Raw genomic sequence first — 20,667 nt, forward strand, 5'->3', positions numbered from 1 at the left:
CAAAACTGAACATGGAACTAATCTCTGACTATCATTTTTGCATGGCTTGTAGTAAAATGAGCAAAAACTAATAAAATAATGCTTGAGATTCTTATCAAATTCTGCCAAAAGTTGGCCATTTTTTGTTGAATTAAGAGGAATATTGATATTATTTTATTGATCGATTGCTGAAATACATCACGGAGCATTCTCGAAAATTGCGCGTCACACGTTTTTATAGCCTGCCGGCACACGAGTTGAAATCTCCTAAAACTTACTTTAAATCAAAACGTTTTTTATATTCTCATTCGTTTTCATTCCACCGGTAGAGCTAGTACTCTCTCTTACATCGCTTTTTTAATACGTTTTCAACAGTAAGTTTTAGTTTTTTAGTGTATTATATATGTTTTTTCAACGTATTATTTCATTTACTATTTTCAGTTGGGGATTTTATTTGCATTTGGGATTATTCAGGAGAATTTCAATAGTAAATGGAGATTGGTTCCTAAATACTTATCGAATTCTTCGAATTTTCCCAATATTTAAACTCTTTTTAGCTTATTTTCGACGGATTCTTTAGTGATTTATGGAATATCGATCGATAAAAAATATTAATTGTAGCATAAGGAAACGAAATAAGACGTTTTTAATGGAATAACATGAAGTTACAAAATGGCCATTTTTTGTTGAATTAAGAGGAATATTGATATTATTTTATTGATCGATTGCTGAAATACATCACGGAGCATTCTCGAAAATTGCGCGTCACACGTTTTTATAGCCTGCCGGCACACAAGTTGAAATCTCCTAAAACTTACTTTAAATCAAAACGTTTTTTATATTCTCATTCGTTTTCATTCCACCGGTAGAGCTAGTACTCTCTCTTACATCGCTTTTTTAATACGTTTTCACCCACCCTCCCTAACCCTTTATTTTATTATTGAAAATTTTTTACTTTTTTACTTTTCTAATTTCTGTATTTTTTATATTACTATTGGTCATTCTAATTTGACATATTTAACTATTCATGTCTCTACATTTTTTTCAGATCAACGTTTTTTAAATCCTCTGTGATCATGACACCATTCGAGTACTATAAACTCAGGAATGTTAAGACATTCCATGCTCACAATATCCGTACCTATAAGCAGATTTTAGGTTTAAACCTGCATTATTATGTCGTTTATCAAAGTGAAACTGATAGACATTTAGTAGTCAGAGAAATGATTAATCGTGCATCTCGTTTTCGTGATCAATTAGAACAAATTAATCATAATTTAGATGATAGTTTTTTATCCGCCAAATCTGTTTATGATAATTTTGGCCAGTCCTTCAAAGATTTTGAAGCCGAATGTCGCAACACCTTGTCACTTCTTGATTGAATTAAGTTACTAAATTTTTTCTTTTTCTTTCTTATCCAAAAAATTCTTATTTTTCTTCATTTAATGTTCAGACACTACTTTTCTTAAATTAATTTCAATTTCTTCCTCTTTAGATTTTTCTTTTCTTAAAAAATACTGATTGTTAAATTACAGCATGTCTTATTTTTTAAAATTTTTGCATGAATTTTTTCATGAATGTTTTTTAATTTTATATTGTTTGTTAAATTTTCTTTTAAATTTAATTTCCTCTTCAGACCTAAAATGCCTGTTCCTACAGGACATTCGCACAACTCCTCAGATGAGGATAATTCCCCCCCCCCCGCATCTTCTACAGTGGTTCCTACCACAAATTTGTCTAGATCCTATTCGGCTCCAGTAAATACCTCAGCTCCCTCGTCGGTTGTAGCTCCAGGTCCTTCATCGGTTGCACAAACGATTATTCCCCAGGATCCTAAAGATCCTTTGGGGTTAAATAACCTCCCTCCAGCCGGCTCATATTTGCCGGGGATAGGTTTTGTGCCACAAATTAATCAGCCGCCGAAAATGACAGCGCGACTTCAAGAGTCTGCAGCTCCAGCGCGACCATCAGTGTCTGCAGCTCCTCACATTGAATCTGAGAAAGTTAAGATGCCTGTCAGACATGCTTCAGTGTCTTCAGGTAAAATTCATACTTAGTACTCATGATTTTGATTCAATGATTTAGAAATTGAAGTTCATATGAATTTTGTCTTCTTGGCAGTTTTTTACCCTTACAAAAATTTTTTCCTTTCTAAACTTTAAATTTTTTCCCCCCCCCTTTTTATTCTTTCCTTTTTTACAGCTATAAACCTTTTTCCGCTTTATTTTATTTAAATCTTTTTATTTTTTTTAGACGATTTTTCCCCTAAACGCAAGAAGTCAAAAAAGAAGAAACGCTACTCTAGTAGTTCCTCTTCTTCCAGTTCTTTCTCTTCATCTTCGAGTTCTACGGAATCAGATGAACCTAAAAGGAAAAGAAAAGGTACTTTTTAAATACCTAGACAAAATCCTTTCTTTCTCACATTTATGAACTTTTTAAAATTTTTTATGATATTTATCACAGAAATTTATTTTTAGTTCAATTATTTTAAATATAAATTTCTTGTTTCTATGAACACCGACTGAATATTTGACGTTATTCTTCGGATTATCATGTCTTCATATATTCTTTCTTTAGGAAAGAAGAAGAAAAAGAAGAAGAGCAAGAAGCACTCTTCCGATTCTGACAGTAGCAGCCAACTAGTAGGCGGCCGGAAAGCTAGACGTCGCCTCCGGCGAGCAGCTGAAATACTGTCAGACCCACCTGCTTGGATAGGTATGACGTCAGCAGACATACATGCCGAGCGGGAACGCCTCTTCGAACATCTCAACGTAAGAAAAACATTTTTTAAAAAAATTCTTTATCCATGTTTATCTTTTTTCCAATTTAAAATTCTTTTCTTGGAAATCTCACAATAGTTTTTTCTATTAAGTCTTTGGATGAAAAGAATGACGTCTCTCTCACATTTTTAAAATGCGTCTTAAGAGACACCTGCTGTTCGAAGAATTATGTTGAGGATGCTGCGAAGCGTCTTGTGGCATTGAAGGCCCCCAAGAATTTGTTATATGACCTACAGCAGTCGTTGCAAGCCTGCTATCAAGCAATAAAGGCAAGAAATTCATAAATTTTTTCTTCTTTTTCGTCTTATAATAATTAAACCTATGCCATTTTTTAATTTTCTTATTTTACGTGCAAATTCGATCAATAGAAACCGTTTCTTGTCTATGAAACCTATTTAGTTTTTTCAAATTTGTTTTTTAAAAAAAAGACGTGCAAATATTTGATTAACACCAGTTTTATTAGCTTCCGCACCACAGAAAAGATTTTTATAATATATTATGTGACATTTACATTATTTTTCATTTCATTTAAGTTTCATTATTTGTCATGTAAAAGGAAAGAATAATTCCTACGACACCTTTCTTTTCATAGAGCTAGATATCAACATATTTTTATTATCAAAATTATCAAGATTTTCATTTTATCTAGATAGCTGAAAGCTCCATCGGGTACATTGAACTGGCTTTTTCGAAAAACATCGGCCACGCCAACCGGGTGGCTCTAGCAGGTAACAGGCGCTACCTCACCACCCAGCAGCAGCGTATCTCGGATTCCTTACCGGACTTTCGAGGAGACTATAGCAGAGGAGCACGTGGCGGCTTCTCTAACGGCCGGTTTAATTCAAATGGAGGCTCAAACCCTAGGGGCAGAGGATCCCGAGGACGAGGTCGAGGATCTCTTCGCTGTCACGGATGTAACGGCGAAGGACATAAAGTCGACGACTGTCCTTCCGCCAACCCTAAATAATAATTCTACCCCTCTTTACGCTATTCAAGATTTAAAACTACCGATACCTACCTCAGATATTCCAAATTTTCATATCGCTTCTCTAAAAAATTTTTGTTTTACAGAAGATTATGAACATTATAAACGTTTATATGACATCCAGTCGGATTTTTTATCTAGTTATTCTCCTGCTTATTCTATTCATTCACTTACAGCAATTAATTTCTATAAGAATATTCTTAATGCACCATCTTTTGTTTTGCAAACCCTTACTTTTGGATATCAACCAGGTAGATTATTGAGAATAATTCTTTCCACATTTACTTATATATTATTTTTTGTTCAACAAAACTTTTTCTTTTACAATTATTCTCCATAATCTATCTTTTTTTTTTAAGTTTTTACATCTCCTGTGTCACCGTATTTCGAGAAGAACAACAATAGCGCTGTCCGCAATCCAGAATTTGTTCATCAAGAAATTCAATCTTTGCTAGACAAAGGTATTATTGCTCAAATTGATCATCAGCCTTATTGTTGTTCACCTCTTACGGTAGCTAGTAGAACATGTAGTTTAACTAACACAACTAAACTCAGGAAAATTTTTCGACACATAAATATTATTCCAAATTTTTCCTCAATTCTTTTTTTGATTCCCCTCTTTTTTCTATCCCTTTTATATAATATTCTTTCTTTTGCAATTTTTTTTTTTTTCACTAACCCTCAAAATATTTTTTTTTTTTTTTTGTTTGAATTCATTTTTCAAAAATTTTTCATATTTACCCCCCCTTTCAAATTTTTCGAAATATTTCCTGCTTTTAGATTGTGCATCGACTTATCCCGCCACATTAATCTACTTCTCCAGCCTGAGAACGTCTCTTTAAATGACATTAAGACAGTGCTGCCTCGCATTTCTCAGGATGTATTTTTTACATCTTGGGATTTGCGGGGTATGTACCATCAAGTACATCTAGATCCTGCCATTACTGAACTTTTTGGTTTTTGTTATAAAAATGCTGATAATTCCTACTCTTTTTACAAATATTTAAGGCTTCCCTTCGGGGTTGCCTCAGCCGTGTTTTTAGTTGATGCTTTGATACGTCCAGTTAAACATTTTTGTCACCGTCACAATATAGACGTGAGTGTCTATATTGATGACGGCCTGACTGTCGAATTAAATTATTTTAAATGTCTTCTTAGTACACACTTTGTCCTATCAGTTTTACTATGTGCAGGTTGGCATTTTCAACTTTCTAAATGTCAACTAGAACCTGTTCGTCGTATACAATATTTAGGTTTTATTCTTGATAGTAGTAAAATGATAATTTCCTTGCCCACAGTAAAAATTCAGAAAGTTTTATTTCTTCTTGATAAAATTTTACTTGCTTTTGATTCTAATGACCCTGTAGATGTTACAATGTTAGCCTCTTTTTTAGGCAAACTATGTCATGCATATTTTAGTCATGGAGATTTTATTCGTGTTGTAGCTAGAAACTCTAATCATGCTCTTGGTGTTTACACCTCACAGTATGGCTGGAAAGGAGCTTTGTTTGTCAATACAGATATGTTTCAAGAATTGTCCCTCTGTAAAGAACATTTTGTTTCTTTAAATGGACAACCCATTCGTACAGAATCTAAAACAATAGAAGTTTTTTCCCCCCATCAAACATCTTTTTTAATTGACAACATTGATCCTAATGACTTAAACAAACATTGTAATATTTTTGTGTCAGACGCTTCTGACCACTCAGCCTTTTCATTCAAAGCTGGAGACTGTAAGATTATTTCTGATTATTTATTTACTCCACAAGAGGCTGAATTATCTTCAGGCCATAGAGAACTTTTAAGTATTATTAAAGCTTTTGAACATTATAGCAATTATTTTGCCTCCCTCAAAGGACAGTTGGTTATTTGGATAACGGATAGTATGTGTCTTTACTCTTTTTTGCGTATTGGAAGCCGTAATTTAGTTATTCAAAAATTATTAATTCAATTAAAAATTTTAGAGTTCCAATACGCAATCCGTATTTTACCTAAATGGATGCCCCGAGACAGCTCACTCATCACTTTAGCAGATTTAGGCTCTAAGCTTTTTAAATCCTCTAATGAATTTGGGATTAGTTCTAACGATTTTCAATTTCTTCAAAATTATTTTTCTATCAAATTTTCAATTGACTGTTTCGCAACATCTAAAAATTATAAAGTAGAGAAATTCATTTCCCCTTTTCCACAACTAAATTGTTTTGATATTGATTTTTTCACAGTTTCTCTGACTAGTTCAGAATGTTACTACATCCACCCCCCAATTTCTCTCCTTTCTCGTGTTTTTAATAAATTAAAATTGTATGAGGATATAACAGCAGTGGTAGTTTTGCCCTTATGGCCGACATACCCTTTTTGGAATTGTATTGTTAAAGGATCTTATTTTAATTCTTTTGTCAAAAATTTTCTTCTCTGGGATCCTTATTACATTGCTTCTACACCTAATAATTTATTCAACGGTCATAAGACGTTTAAAACTCTAGCCTTATTGATTCATACCGGTAAAGACTATGCAATTCCTTTACCGAAATTTTAATCAATATGTTTTTTAATGAATTGTACAAAATTTTTTCAGCATTTTACAATGAGAACGGCTTTCAAACATTCAGCTGTAAATTATCATAAGTTTAATGCTCCGTTACAAACTTTCAAAGACAATAGGCCTCTAGAAAAGAGAGGCCCTCTTTATTTTCCTTCAGTTTTAGAGAAATACAACCTTACAGAAAAAAGGAAACGTCATATAAAATTGACAGCGTCTTCAAGAACTAAGTCCACGCAACTACTCCACAACCGTACTTTACGCCGTTTTGAAATTTTCTGCGAAAACAGAAATAAAACTCTGTTAAATTTTTCAAAAAAGGATTTAGCCGCCTACATAGAATACTTAGAGGACTCCGCAGCTAAAAAATCCGCCGTAGTCGGTTTGGCAGGCGCGATAGATTTTCTTGCCAGTGCATTAGATATGAAATCCCCCTGGACCCCCCAAATAGAAAGAATGTATCAGGGTATTACGAGAAGAGCCTCTGCAGAACAGCCTTTAACCAAGAAAGCGCCTAAACTGCCCATAAAATACCTGACCTTGGCCATTGATAAGCACGTGACACCTTTTCTAAAGAATCCAGATCAGGTAATCCGTTTTCATATGAATCATAAATCTTTTTTCGAATAAATTTTTGATTAATACCTACTACTTAGCTATTTAAAGTTTTTCGGACCAAACTACATTTAATATACGGATTTTTTACACTTCTTTCTTTTGTTTCGCATTCATATTGATCCCTAATAGAAATCTTAATTCTTAAAATTCAAATTTAGTTTTTCGGACCAAACTATTTTAAGATATGGAGTTTTTACACTTTCTTATTTTTCCATTTCACATTAATATTGTTTTTCTAATAGAAACCTTGTTTTCTTAAGATTCCCATTGTGACCCTCCGAGCAATCGTGGCTCAGCACCTTCAGTACAACTTGTGCGCGCGCATATCTGACCTGTTGAGATTGAGAGCTTGTGATCTAGCGGTTACCACACTAGGAGACACGCCAGCAATGAGCATAACCTTCAGATCTTCTAAAACTGACCCTAGGTACTTATTTTGACAAGAAAAATCTTTTTTTTAAATTCTTCTTTTTCCCAAAAAAACTTTTTAAAAAAATATTTTTTTCAAGATTTTTCAAATATCATATGACATTCTTTTCTACCTATTTCTTATTTTCTATTAAGTTGGACATTACAGTATAGTTGCAAAATAATTTCTAATTATCTTAAAACAAATTCCTTTCAAAGTTTTTTAATTTCTTAGTTCGAAATTTTTTAAAAAACTTATAATTACAAACGATTTCTTAGCTATTACCTACTTTCCTCTACCTTAAAAATTGTTAAAGAAAATTCCAGAAAAATCTTTTTTTCAAAATTCCAAATTTTTATAAATTCTTCAACTCTGTATTTCATCTAGAACATCATTGTTTTTTACACAAAAACATAAACATTATTTTTCTAGATTCGAGGGCTCCACCAGTTACGTGATCTTCAACGGATCGGAGTATTGTCTTTATTCACTGCTGGTCCTGTATTACAATAGGCTCCGGTTATATTCATCAGATACATCCTGTTTGGATACTAGCTATCTGCTGCCACGTACAGGGAATGGTACCACTTCGAAATCTTCTAGGCGAGTTTTTTAAGCATAATAAATTCACACATTTCTTTGTTCCTTTTTTAAGTTTTCACAAAATTTTATTGGTAATTATATTTTTTTAGAATCCTAGTCGCAGATGGACGTTACGCCATTTCAGCTTCCACCTTAATGAAGGATGTAAACTTAATTTATAGTAACTTAGGACTTAAGCATAAAATTACATCTAAATCTGCTAAAAGCTTAGGAGTGTCATCTGCCTTTAGATTAGGTATGAGCGATGATCATATCCGAGTCTTAGGCAGATGGCGCTCCATAGCTACAGCTCAACATTATCGAGCTATTGATGACACAACGCTCATTGAAATTTTTTCCAAGATTATGCTAAAATCCTCGAGCACAGCAGTCCCCAGGTCTTTAGCAGCCCTTACAGATCAAGCCTCCAATTCCATCGCTTCACGGACGACTCCTTCTTGGTCCTCAGCCCATTCGGCACCCCTGAACCGTGCCCTTATCTTCCAGATTTTGTTAGCTTCGGGCTATCTAGACCCCCAAGGATGCCCTCTCAACAACGAGGGTTATCCCCTCCCTCAAGACGTTCCGGAGGTTAGAGCCAACGGCGAGGAACTCCTAGCCATTGAATCCTCGCAAACTTTCATAGTAACTCTGCCGAACTAAGTTATTATACACTTTGTATTATTTTTTATATTTATGCTTTTTCATTTTAAAATGCTTAAACAAAATTTTTTAAAATTGCATATTAGTTCTTTTCTCAGTATTTTTTCAGATTACTTACAATGTTTCTTTTTTAAGAAAAAAGAATTTTTTAATAACTACCTACCATAAAATTTATTAATCTTTCGATTTCGAACTGGTTTTATTTATCCGATTATTCTCGCGAATTTCTTCGTTTTCATTTCGATTGGTTCCTAAATACTTATCGAATTCTTCGAATTTTCCCAATATTTAAACTCTTTTTAGCTTATTTTCGACGGATTCTTTAGTGATTTATGGAATATCGATCGATAAAAAATATTAATTGTAGCATAAGGAAACGAAATAAGACGTTTTTAATGGAATAACATGAAGTTACAAAATGCATAATATCATCATCTAGTTTTAACTGGAAATCTATGAAATCAGCTCTAAAGCATTGTTTGCCAGAATAGCCTTCCCTTGTCCCTGGGCACCACCTAGCGAGAATATTATTTTTCTAGATTTGAAGACAAGGGTACCCTCCCTATAAATAGTTATAAAACCTTCCAATGACCTATAAAAAGCAACATTGTAAAGAACCATATCGGTTAAGTGGTAATCCGTATCTTAAGGTACAGTGTTTCGGAGCAGTTTAATTTTGATGCGGCTCCCCGGAGCCGTATCTGGAAATACGACTCCGGCCTAAAATCAAGAAAAACTAGACATATTTTTTCCCCCATAAAAAATATTTTCTATATTTGACTTGAAGGTTTTTAAAGTTCAATATTTGATAAAAATAGACTTGAAAAACTTAAAGGGCATTTGCACATGACAAAACAGAATTACCAAATTATGATTTAATATCTCTTTATTTATCTAGTTGGGAGCCGGAGCCGATTTTAACGAAAATTACGGCTCCAGCTCCAGCAAAATATGGCGGCTCCACGGCTCCGAAACACTGCTAAGGTACACACAGAAACAGACACGCACAGATCCTCTTACTTTTATATTAAGATTTCACACAAAAGATTACATAGAAAAGTTTATTTTTTTAGTTACATGAAAAATAAAATCATGAACAAGGATGTTAAATGCCAAAGACGGTAATCAATTAAAACATTAATTACAATCAAAAATAGCAGAAAAGAGATAATTATAAAAAAATTAATGGGTTAGATAAAAAAAATTAATAATAAATGTAAAAAAAGTCACATCAACGTGAAGACACTGAAAATAAATAAATTATTCTTTGTTTTTTGGTTTGGTTAATTTTGTGTGTGTGCGATTGTGGAAACGTCAGGAGTTGTGTAGATTTTTCAGAAGACTTGCAGTTGAGGTTTCGTGATGAATTCTTCTTTGGGTTATTGCAATCCTGAAAATAAAACAAGTTACTTTTTGTTATATGTATAATATATATTTAGAACTTCAGAATCCCCATTAGAAAAATTGAACTAGGTACGTAAATATTATGACAGGGGAATTTTGTCGTCAATTCAGGTTGCTACTATAGACCTCATTTAATAGTCGGTGCGTTCCACCAGTAGGAGGGGATGTGGCAAAGTGGGTGGATATTTTAAGTACCCATATTGATATTCAATAATTATTTAGCCCGAAAACTAGTTCTCTGAATTGTTTCTAGTCCCAATCTTTAACCCTTTACAGTCGGGCCCCTTGCCGCACCTGTATTTCATATAAGATTGTACTACTAGAGGATATTTTAGTATTTGGGTATGATAAATGCTTTTTATATTTTTGCTCTTTACCTGGATGACCCTGCCAGGTTTGCTGGCATCCTGTGCCCGCCAGGATGGAGATATTTAAAAAATTCTAACTCTCAGTTATGTGTCATACCCCCCCCCCCCCCCCCCGACCGTTATGGATTAATGGTGATTAATTTAATAACGGCAAAACTATATAATTCAGCTAACAAATGAAAAAATAAAATTCAGGAAAAGGGAATGGGATTCTCACCCTTCTTACCCACGCACTTCCCTTTCAGTTACCCCAAAAAACAAGTTTAACTCAAATATTACTCCAACAAAATATTTAATATTTGGCAATTCCAAATGGAATTAATTGGCTGAATAGCAGAGCCCCTAAAAAGATGAATACCTACCTATGAACAACTGACGTCATAAATAAGTAGATGTTAGGCCGCTAAAAGCTTTTTAGAGTTGTCCACAATCAGCCACGACAATCTTCTTGTTGGTCTTACCACTCTGAGATCCGAAGGATTCAACCTGAACAATAACATGAAGGTTTTATAGGTTTCAAGTAGCAAAAACATCCTATTGGCAACAGATTCATCGTACTTTGTCTACTAGAAATATTTACTAATCCAAAACCACCACCACCAACTATTTTTTATTATCTTTTATGTTAAATAAAAACGATAAAATAAGCTTTTCTAAAAATATTTGCGTAATCAACCCAGCTATTTAAAAATCTCAGCTGACAACTTCTGAAGTAGACAAGACATAAAAGTGCTTTCTTACAGCGTGTCTTTCGAGCATTAAAACCCTTATCATATACCTAACAGTAAAGTTGACAAGCCCTGTGGGGTTACCAAGTACCGAAGCTAACCTTATCTTAACACACTAACATACAAAAACTACCTCCCTCCCTTATTTTAAATTTTCTTTGCAAAATTAGAAAATTAAGGGTGGGGGGGGGGGGATTCATCTTTCGATAAAACGCCAAAACTAAAGCTTACCTTCTTGACGACATCCATGCCCTCGACGACCTGTCCGAAGACAACGTGCTTGCCGTCCAACCAGCTGGTCTTGGCAGTACAGACAAAGAACTGGGAGCCGTTGGTGTTGGGACCGGCGTTAGCCATGGAAAGGATACCTGAAAAAATATGTTTTCTAAAATTAACACTCCTTAAATAAAAAGTCCATTACTTGTAGAACGTTTGTCTTTGAAATGTATAGAATGTACAATTATAAGATAAAACTAGTTTTTTTTAGCCACGTGGTGCCGAAGGCACCGGCTAAAAAACTAGTTTTAATCTTAATATTGTACATTTTTATATTCGTAGAAAGCTGGATATGATACGATGCTTGACATAGTTTTTTCGTATGGATGAGAACCGGTTCCTTTCCACCGGGTTCGAATGAATACAAGAAAGGTAATTAACCCTTGATCCAGATAGCTGTTAGGGTTATGCTATACATTTAGTTTATACCTGGACCAGTGTGTGTCAGCTTGAAGTTCTCGTCCTCGAACTTGTTTCCGTAGATGGACTTGCCACCAGTACCGTTGTGGGCTGTGAAGTCGCCTCCCTGAAAATAACACATTGAGTCACTAAGCGTGCAATTTTTGAACTTCCTAGACAAGGAAGGTTGCGCGATTTCCATATTTTTATAGTTGCAACAATAAATAGAAATGTCTATTCTTAACCACAATTTAAAGTGAATGAAGCTCTTTATAAATCAAGAAGGATTTTTTATTGAGTCTGTCAGAAAAGTTTAGATTAGTTTTCGAAGCTATATTTATTAAAGTAAAAAGTTAAATATAGGACACTTACCTAGTGAAGCAAGTCATAGAATAAAAACTTTATTATTAAATCTTTGTTATAAATGAAATCATTTTGGCCTTTCTCAATTCGAAAAAGAATGACATTAGGTAAGGAGTTACTTGAATAAAACTAGTAAAAACTGGTGTAAATTCAGGGATCAAAAGGGATAAGACAATGGGCGAAAATTAGCCCTTTTGTAAACGTAGGTGGAAACGTTTGAACACTACTAGTTTGACACAAACTAATCAAAATTCAACCAATTCTTAAGATAACTATTAAAATAACGTAACTGTAAACTTTAGTTACCAATGTAATAATCAGCCAGGGGGGGGGGGGGGGGGGAGTTCTGACACATTTGCGTAAACCTGGTATATAGGCTTTATCTTTAGACTGAGAGGATAGGTTATTAGGGATAAAATCATTATTATCTGATGAATTTTCCCAAGTTTTAAGATTTTTTGAATAGGCCTCCATGTTTAGGAGCTCTACAGGTAAAAAGAGTTAGAGGTCAGCTTATAAGACAAAATATGCACGTTTTTCCTCAAATATGTGAATAACATTCAAAAAGATGCATATTTTTTTTTATAAGTTGACAGGCTCTAACTCTTAAATTTTTTTTTCATTTTTACTTTTACCGAGACCACCTGGAGGCCTATCCAAAAATTCTTAAAACTTTTTAAAATTCATAGTTTTTGTATCTTGTCCTGTTCACATGTTTTCAAGTGATTAGATTTGGACAAGGGTGATTCAAAAAAATATATAAATCTCTAACAAATTAAAGTTATAGCTGTATAATGGGACCAAAAAAGATCCCTAACAAACCACCTCAAGTGACTCAAGTAAAATTGGACCCAGTCACTAGTGCATTTTTAAGTGAGTTAAAAGTTGATGTAAATAAATTGACATTAAATGAAAATTCTGTTAAAAGTGTTTTAAACACCCTAATTAAAACTATCGGTCAACTTAAAAATGAAATTACCCAGCTTAAAGAGTCAGGAAGTGAGAGTTCAAGCGACGAGGAAGAGTGGGAAGTAAAGGGTGGAAAGGGGAAGAATGGTACAAACTTGCCCAGAGGAGGGGGAGGAGATAACAACAGATGGAAAGGAAATGGTGTTCCCACCAATATACAGGCACAGGTCAGATATAACAGCGATCACATTGACCAGAACCAACAAAGAGCAATGAAAGGTACTTTATTATTTGCCTCACCAGAAAATGCAGCCAAGAACCTTAAGTCTATTCTAAAAGAGCCAGAAGAAATTGGAGAAGAACTATACACCCAGCAAATATGCGACACTATAGAGAAGTATTATGGTGTTCATATTGACCCAGCTCTGGATATTGAAGCATGCCACCCTACATCCAAAGGTTGTGGTATTATAAGGTTTAATAATCGAAGGATGGGCTCAGCATATGCTAAACTATGTTCGGCGATTTTGAAAGGGCCCAGGCCATCACAGCCCAGGAAAGAGGAGGAGATTGTAAGTAAACCTGGGGCGATGGAGGGGAACGAGATGGAGGGAGGAGCGATGGAGGGGAAGGCATCAGTGCAAGGAGCCCAGAAAGAGGAGGTGAGAAAGGTAAAACGACCTAACTTTTGGTTAACTTTCCAACTCACAAAAAGGCGTTCAGATTTAATCAGAAAACTAAAGGAGCTTAAAAGGGATGGAAAGATAAACCATTTTACTTCTAATGAAAATGGTGTTATCAGTGTCACTTTGAGCAAAGGAGCGGCTCCTAAACGGCTTACTTTGGATTACAAAAATGACAACTCTAAAACTTACTATGTGGGTGAGTTACTCCAACTTGTCTCCTGTAAAATATGATAAACAATCCGAAAGTGAATCAAACTAGAATATAATGGTGTAAAAATGGGATGAATATTTTATTTTTGAAAAACCCGAATTTAAAACTAATCTCTATCTGTTATCACTTAATATTTATTTTACTATGTATAAGTTCTGTGTAAATTATCATAGCATTAAAAATGGGTTGTTTAATGCTTTTTTTTCTTTGGTACATTTAAACAAAAATAATATAGGCATTCAAATTAAAAATGGATGATGAGTTAGTTAATAATCTTGGACATAATTCTTTGCAATTAGATTCAAATTTAAATCATTCGTGTTCTTACTTTGAAAACCATGAATTTGTAAACTTCATTGGAAAGAGGGAGGAAAAGTTTTCAGTCTATAGTCAGAATATTAGAAGTATAAATAATAAAATCGACGATATACAAGAATTATTATCGGAGATAGAAACTGAAAAATTTTCTTTTAGTATTCTATTATTTCAAGAAATTTGGGCAGCAAATAACGCACAGACCACTAGATTAGAAAATTATCAAGATATTATCTTACAAACAAGGGAAGGAAAAAGGGGTGGGGGTTTAGGAATATATCTTAAGCAAAACTTAAGTTATGAAATTATTGATGAATTATCATATATTTTAGAGGGCGAATTTGAGACTCAATTCATAAAAGTATTTTTTGGTAAGAACAAATTTAAGATTATAGGCAATATTTACAGAATTCCTGGTGGTAACTTAAATAACTTTATAGAATGGTTTGGAGAAAAATTAACATTTCTTAAAACTGACCCAGTTTTAAAAAAATCTGATGAAATTATATTTGGGGGTGATTTCAATGCAAATTTTCTAAACTTTGATTCCCACAACCAAACAAATGATCTTTTGAACCTATTAATATCCACTTCTTTTCTACCAATGATTACTCTACCTACTAGAATTTGTCAAAATTCAGCAACTCTCATTGATAACATATTTAGCAATAAAAAGCAAGAATTTTATGAAAGCGGCCTAATTATATCTTCTATTTCTGATCATCTCCCAATTTTTTACTTAAATGTAACTTGTGAAAAAAATACTTCAAACCAAAAACAATATTATTATGATATGAGTCCAAATAACATAGAAAACTTTAAAGAGAAACTCTCTTCACAAAATTGGGAAGGTGTTAATAATGATAATATTCCGAAAACTGCCTTTGAAAGTTTTGGTAACATATTAGAAAAGTACTTTAAAGAGAGTTTCCCTTTAAAAGAAAAATGTGTAAACAAAGGAAAAGTTCCTATTAACCCGTGGATGTCACAGGAGTTATTAAAAATCAGAAAAGCCAAAAATAGGGCCTTTAAAAACAAACTTAAACATAGGACTGAATCTGCTGAAAATAAATTTAAATGCCTAAATAATAAATTCAAAAAACTTGCTAGAAAAGAGAAGAAAAAATATTACCATGAAAGATTTGAAGATTGTGTTACTGATATCAGAAAGACTTGGTCGCTAATTAACTTAATAGTCAAGAAAAAAAAGTGTAAAAATGACGTGCCTTGTGTTTTTACAGATGCACAAAAATCCTATAATACTTTCTCTGAGATAGCCAATGGCTTTAATGACTTTTTTGTTGATGTTGGGCCAAGACTTTCTGAATCAATACCTCAATCTTCTAAATCTTTCAGGGATTTCTTGGGGGATCAATATGATGAAGAATTTAACTTTCAGGAAGTAAACTCTTTTATTATCAATATAACTTTGTCCAAATTAAAATCAAAATCAAGTGTAGGTAATGATAATATCTCTATGAAACTTTTAAAAGAAATAATGCCAATAATTGTAAAGCCTATCATTCACCTGTTTAACCTCTCTTTAAACACTGGCTACATTCCTGATAACTATAAATGTGCAAAAATTATACCTATTTACAAAGCTGGTGAAAGAGATATATTTGACAATTATCGTCCTATTTCCATACTTCCAGCCCTCTCTAAATTACTTGAGAAAATTGTTGCTTTTCAAATGATTAGATATCTTGAGGGAAACAAAATGTTATATCAACATCAATATGGCTTCAGAAGGTCAAGAGACACACAACAACCACTGATACATTTAATCAACAAAGTTTATGACGGACTGAATAAGCCCCAATCAGAATACAGTGCCTGTGTGTTTCTTGAACTTAAAAAGGCATTTGACACGTGTGATATACCAATTTTACTATCCAAACTAAAACACTATGGTTTTAAAGGTGTATCTGCAAAATGGTTTGAAAATTATCTAACTAATAGAAAACAGTATGTTGAAATAAATGTTGTAAAGTCCAAAGAAAAAGTATTAACCCATGGAGTACCACAGGGCTCTGTCATTGGACCAATTTTGTTCTTGTTGTATATAAACGACCTTCCAAATTCAACAACCTTATTTTGTAGCCTTTTTGCAGATGACACAATATTTTGTAAAACCTCAAGTAATTTAGAAACCATAAAAACATCATTAAATGAAGAATTAGATAAGGCATCAGTATGGTTTAGGGCAAATAAACTTTCTTTAAATGTATCTAAAACAAAATACATGGTCTTCAGACTTAGCAGTATGCAACCTGTCAATAATAACTTTAGAATCTTCATTAATGGGGAGGAAGTTGAGAGAATCAGCAATGAAAATGAAACAAAGTCTTTTAAATTTGTTGGGGTACATCTTGATGAATTTCTCAATTGGAATGAGCATACAAAAATGGTAAAAAACAAAGTTTCTAGTTCTCTATATGCATTAAATCAAATAAAAAATGTTCTCCCATCAAAAACTTTGAAAACGATTTATTCCTCAATGATTTTGCCTCACTTAAATTATTCTAATATCACATGGGGTCTCTCTAAAAGTAAAGATATTGATCAAATAAGAAAACACCAAAAAAGGGCAATAAGGATTATTGTAGGTGCTAATTATAATGCACACACTGAAATTTTGTTTGGACAATCTAAAATCTTAAAATTTGATGATTTGGTAAATTTAAACATTTTAAATTTTATAAGTAAATTTTTTCATAAGAAACTCCCAGAAAGCTTTGATAACATGTTTAAAGTTCTTTCTTCTCAGAGATCAAAAAAGTTACTGATAAGTATACCTAAAACAAAACATCTTGAATATTTTCCAGCAGTGTCATTTCCAAAACTTTGGAATAACCTGAGAAATGAAATAAGGCTTTCAGACTCTGTAAAGAAATCATTGTCCATGATTAAAAAAGATTATCTTTTAAATTATAAATCATTTCATTGCAACAAAAGAAAATGCTTTTCCTGTAAGAAATAAAATCTGTACCAACTTCTGTAACTGTAAATAGTTATTTAGTCAACCCACTTAATTATTGATCTATTAAATTCGTGTAAATATCTTTATATAATAAATAATTTTTGTAATTTCTGGCTATAAATAAAATGATAAATGAAATCAATTAAAGGGGTAAATTTACGGCCTACTTCAAGGCTTAATTACTCCTTGCTATGCAATTTTTAAAATATGATTTTATATGTATATTTAATAATTTAAATGTATTGCATTAGTTAATAAATTCTATTCTATTCTAAATTCTATTCTATCATATAAGATTGATTTTATCCCTAATAACCTATCCTCTCAGTCCAAAGATAAAGCTTATATACCAGGTTTACGCAAATGTGTCAGAGCTTCCCCCCCCCTTATCCCCTCCCTCCATGCAACTTTATGTGTAGTGTGTGTACTTATCTTTTTTAAAATCGTCTGGGTCAATAGTTCTAGACAGTAAATAACAGGGAGGGAGAAAACATTGGACTGTAAATTACACTAGCACCCAAAATTTTTTATTCGTTGGCTCAAAAACTTTTGGGTACTTATAATGAATTTTGATTGTTTAGTACCATACTAATGTCTGAAATTTTCGAACATTAATTTGAATTTACAGGCGGGGTAATTTTTATAGTCTTATCCCCAGAGTTCCCTGGAAAAAAACTTGGAAAATTAGGTATTTCAAGGCAAACATAGATTCAAGTAGTTTTATACCTAACTAACCTACATTAACTTCACAATTACATAACTTTTTTTGGGCAAAATTTTCTGTTTTTACAAGCTTACCTAATATTTTAAATGGAGAATAAATAGTACGACAAAAAAGGGTAAATAACTGGGTCAACGTCCTAGAAAGCAGGTCAACCTACAAGCTGATGCACATTTTAGGTGTAACTTTACACATTTTTTATTAACAAGTCATACCTTCTTGGAAAAACGTGGGTAAACTTTAATATAAGTAGGTACCTACATAACTTGTATATTGACAAAGAAATTAAATTTCGATCCATCACAGCCCCTGCCTTTAATGTACATGAAGTTTCTAACCCTGTAGGACTTATTAAACTTTAACCCCTGCGGGATTTCTTAATCCGCACATAAATGATTCAACCATTAATACAGGGTTAAGTGCTTTAATGTTCTTGCCAAATACAGAAATCCTTGCCTAACCTCTATGGGAAGACTGGTCTCTAAACTTTTCATAAAAATGTAGGTAAAAACCCTACATCTAATCCACCTACATTTGATTCTAGTTGTTTAATAATCCTAACCTAAAGCTGCGGGGCTTCATTCGTGCAAATATTAGTATAGAATATTTCTATGGAAAGTTGTTCTCAGATGCCGAAGTCCTTATCCCGTCCATACTTAAAAGTACGTATGTACAAATGCAAAAGCCTTAATCTAATACACAACTCCTAAACTGAACCATGCAGAGTGCTTTATATCTGGCACATAAAATTGGGGATAACCCTGTGAAAGGGGATCTTAAATGGCACGGCCTTAATCTTATAAAAAAAACTCCAACACTGATCCCTGCGCTGCGGGACTCCAAACACATACCTGAAAACATGAAGTTAGGGAGAACCCCATAGAAAGAGGATCTTAAATGCCAAAACTTTAATCAAATACAAAACTCCAACACTGATCCCTGTGGGACTCCAAATATACATACCTGGCACATGAAGTTAGGGATAACCATATCGAGGGTGGATCTTTATTGACACAGCCCTAACCGCCCCCGTATCTATCTAACATTTAAACCCTGCGGGACTCCAAATACATGCCTGGCACATGAAGTTGGGGATTACCCTGTGGAAGGTGGATCCCTTGTAGCCGAATCCCTTCTCGCCGGTGCACAGAGCACGGAAATTCTCGGCAGTCTGAGAATAAATATTAAAATTAAGAACAAGAAAAATACTGTCTATACTCTATGGTATACCTATGACGCAACTTACGGAATAAAGGAGCGCATTTTCAAGTGTAATTTACTTTCTTTACTAAATTATCCTGAGGGGAGGGGTAATTATGAAAATATAAGCCCTTAGAAATTCAACAATAAATTACAAAAACTAATCCGTATAACTGCAATTTAAGGATTTGCCGATTTTTAAGGGGAAAATCCACAATAAAAAGTACGCTACGTAAAAGTTAAATTCCTCTTCTATTAATATAAAGAAACGAAAAAATTCAGAATTGAGACAGTATGGGCCAAAACCACAAACTGTATAAAAGCTCATTATAAAGAAAGTACCTAGGTCACTTATATACGACCAAATTTTAAAATCACAATATTTGTATTAAGTTTAGCAATTACAAAAACGATTTTTAACCGTCATTACACTTAACACAAAAGATTAATAATTCATTATACAAATTAACAATTTAATAGGTACTTTAATTGCAATGCAAAAACTAAAAAAATATTAATAATAAATGAACTTTATATATATATTCGACACTTTGTAGTAGAGTGAATACTCAATAAAATGTGTTCTGTACGTCCGTCCATATCAATTATTTAATACAGAAGTAGTCTATAATATTGCTATTTAAATGTTTATTTTATGTTTCTATGAAAACTTTGAAAATAATAACCATGATCAAGTTACCTTTGGGACGACATCGGTCCTGAGCTGCATGACAATCCTGCCGACAGGAGCGCCGTCAGCGGTCATATCAAAGTACACGCGGGTGGACATTTTAAGCGGTCACAAGCAGCAGCAGCAGCAATGGATACTAAACAAGGGTTGATGGAAAAATGACCACAATTGATTTGTTGTTACACGAGGAAGCGTCGCTAAATAACACCGGTCCAGTTCTAAGGACTTTGAATCATCAAAAATCACAACAAGTGCCTAAAGTTAAGCTTTTTTCAAACATGAATGACAACAACATTAGATAGCGAAGCACAAATTACCATAGATGGCACCATCCCAGTTGAGGAGTGAGATTCTACCCCATGTGAAAAAATAAACCCCCCCCCCCCGCCATCTGTCAAAATAAACCCCCCCCCCCCGGCATCATGTGATTTGTACCCCATCTTAAATTTTGGTCCCTGTAATTTTCAATGTATAAAACAAAGCTTGGTGGTAATAAACTATGAGTTATAGGGGTAAAATATTACATATGGGGTAAGTATATAAAATATGGGGAACAAAAATCACACATGGAGGTCCAAAAATTAATATGGGGTCATTTTTTCATGATGGGGTAGCTTCAAGTGCTTATATCTGGAGAACCGTAAGAGATAGAGGCCTAGTTGCTTGACTGTGGTAACTCAGATTTACACAAGGAAGCCATTTATGCACATGGGGTGTCAAAATTTGATATGGGGTATTTTTTTCATGATGGGGTGTCAAAATTTCATATGGGGTATTTTTTTCATGATGGGGTAGGTTTGAGTGCTTATATCTGGTGAACCGTAAGAGATAGAGGCCTAGTTGCTTGACTGTGGTAAC

The 20,667-nt window shown here is 33.5% G+C and overlaps 3 protein-coding genes across 4 annotated transcripts; 2 read left to right on the forward strand and 1 right to left on the reverse strand.

The window, feature by feature from the left end:
• Positions 1 to 349: 349 nt before the first annotated feature.
• Positions 350 to 3,756, forward strand: LOC145323739 (uncharacterized). Its single transcript, XM_080166237.1, has 4 exons — positions 350 to 2,019; positions 2,233 to 2,361; positions 2,557 to 2,750; positions 2,852 to 3,756. The coding sequence occupies exons 1-4, from the start codon at positions 1,557 to 1,559 to the stop codon at positions 3,041 to 3,043; spliced, it is 978 nt and encodes a 325-aa protein (XP_080022363.1). The 5' UTR covers positions 350 to 1,556; the 3' UTR covers positions 3,044 to 3,756.
• A 1,365-nt stretch (positions 3,757 to 5,121) lies between these two features.
• Positions 5,122 to 8,546, forward strand: LOC145323740 (uncharacterized). Its single transcript, XM_080166238.1, has 3 exons — positions 5,122 to 6,871; positions 7,162 to 7,328; positions 7,743 to 8,546. The coding sequence occupies exons 1-3, from the start codon at positions 6,296 to 6,298 to the stop codon at positions 7,924 to 7,926; spliced, it is 927 nt and encodes a 308-aa protein (XP_080022364.1). The 5' UTR covers positions 5,122 to 6,295; the 3' UTR covers positions 7,927 to 8,546.
• Positions 8,547 to 9,602: 1,056 nt separating this feature from the next.
• On the reverse strand, positions 9,603 to 20,104 carry LOC145323741 (peptidyl-prolyl cis-trans isomerase). 2 transcript variants are annotated; one of them, XM_080166241.1, is made up of 6 exons: positions 19,819 to 20,104; positions 18,994 to 19,089; positions 11,761 to 11,857; positions 11,287 to 11,423; positions 10,690 to 10,813; positions 9,603 to 9,945 (listed from the first exon to the last, which is right to left on the reverse strand). In XM_080166241.1, exons 1-5 carry the CDS (start codon positions 19,906 to 19,908, stop codon positions 10,742 to 10,744), a joined length of 492 nt encoding a protein of 163 aa, XP_080022367.1. In that variant the 5' UTR covers positions 19,909 to 20,104; the 3' UTR covers positions 9,603 to 9,945; positions 10,690 to 10,741. The 2 variants fall into 2 exon arrangements, with proteins under 2 accessions (XP_080022367.1, XP_080022366.1); XM_080166240.1 differs by having other exon boundaries at positions 11,761 to 11,853; positions 18,990 to 19,089; positions 19,819 to 20,053.
• Between the last annotated feature and the right edge of the window lie 563 nt (positions 20,105 to 20,667).

This window comes from Acartia tonsa, chromosome 7, assembly GCF_053477335.1.
Source record: "Acartia tonsa isolate MP-2025a chromosome 7, ASM5347733v1, whole genome shotgun sequence".
NCBI lineage: Eukaryota > Metazoa > Arthropoda > Copepoda > Calanoida > Acartiidae > Acartia > Acartia tonsa.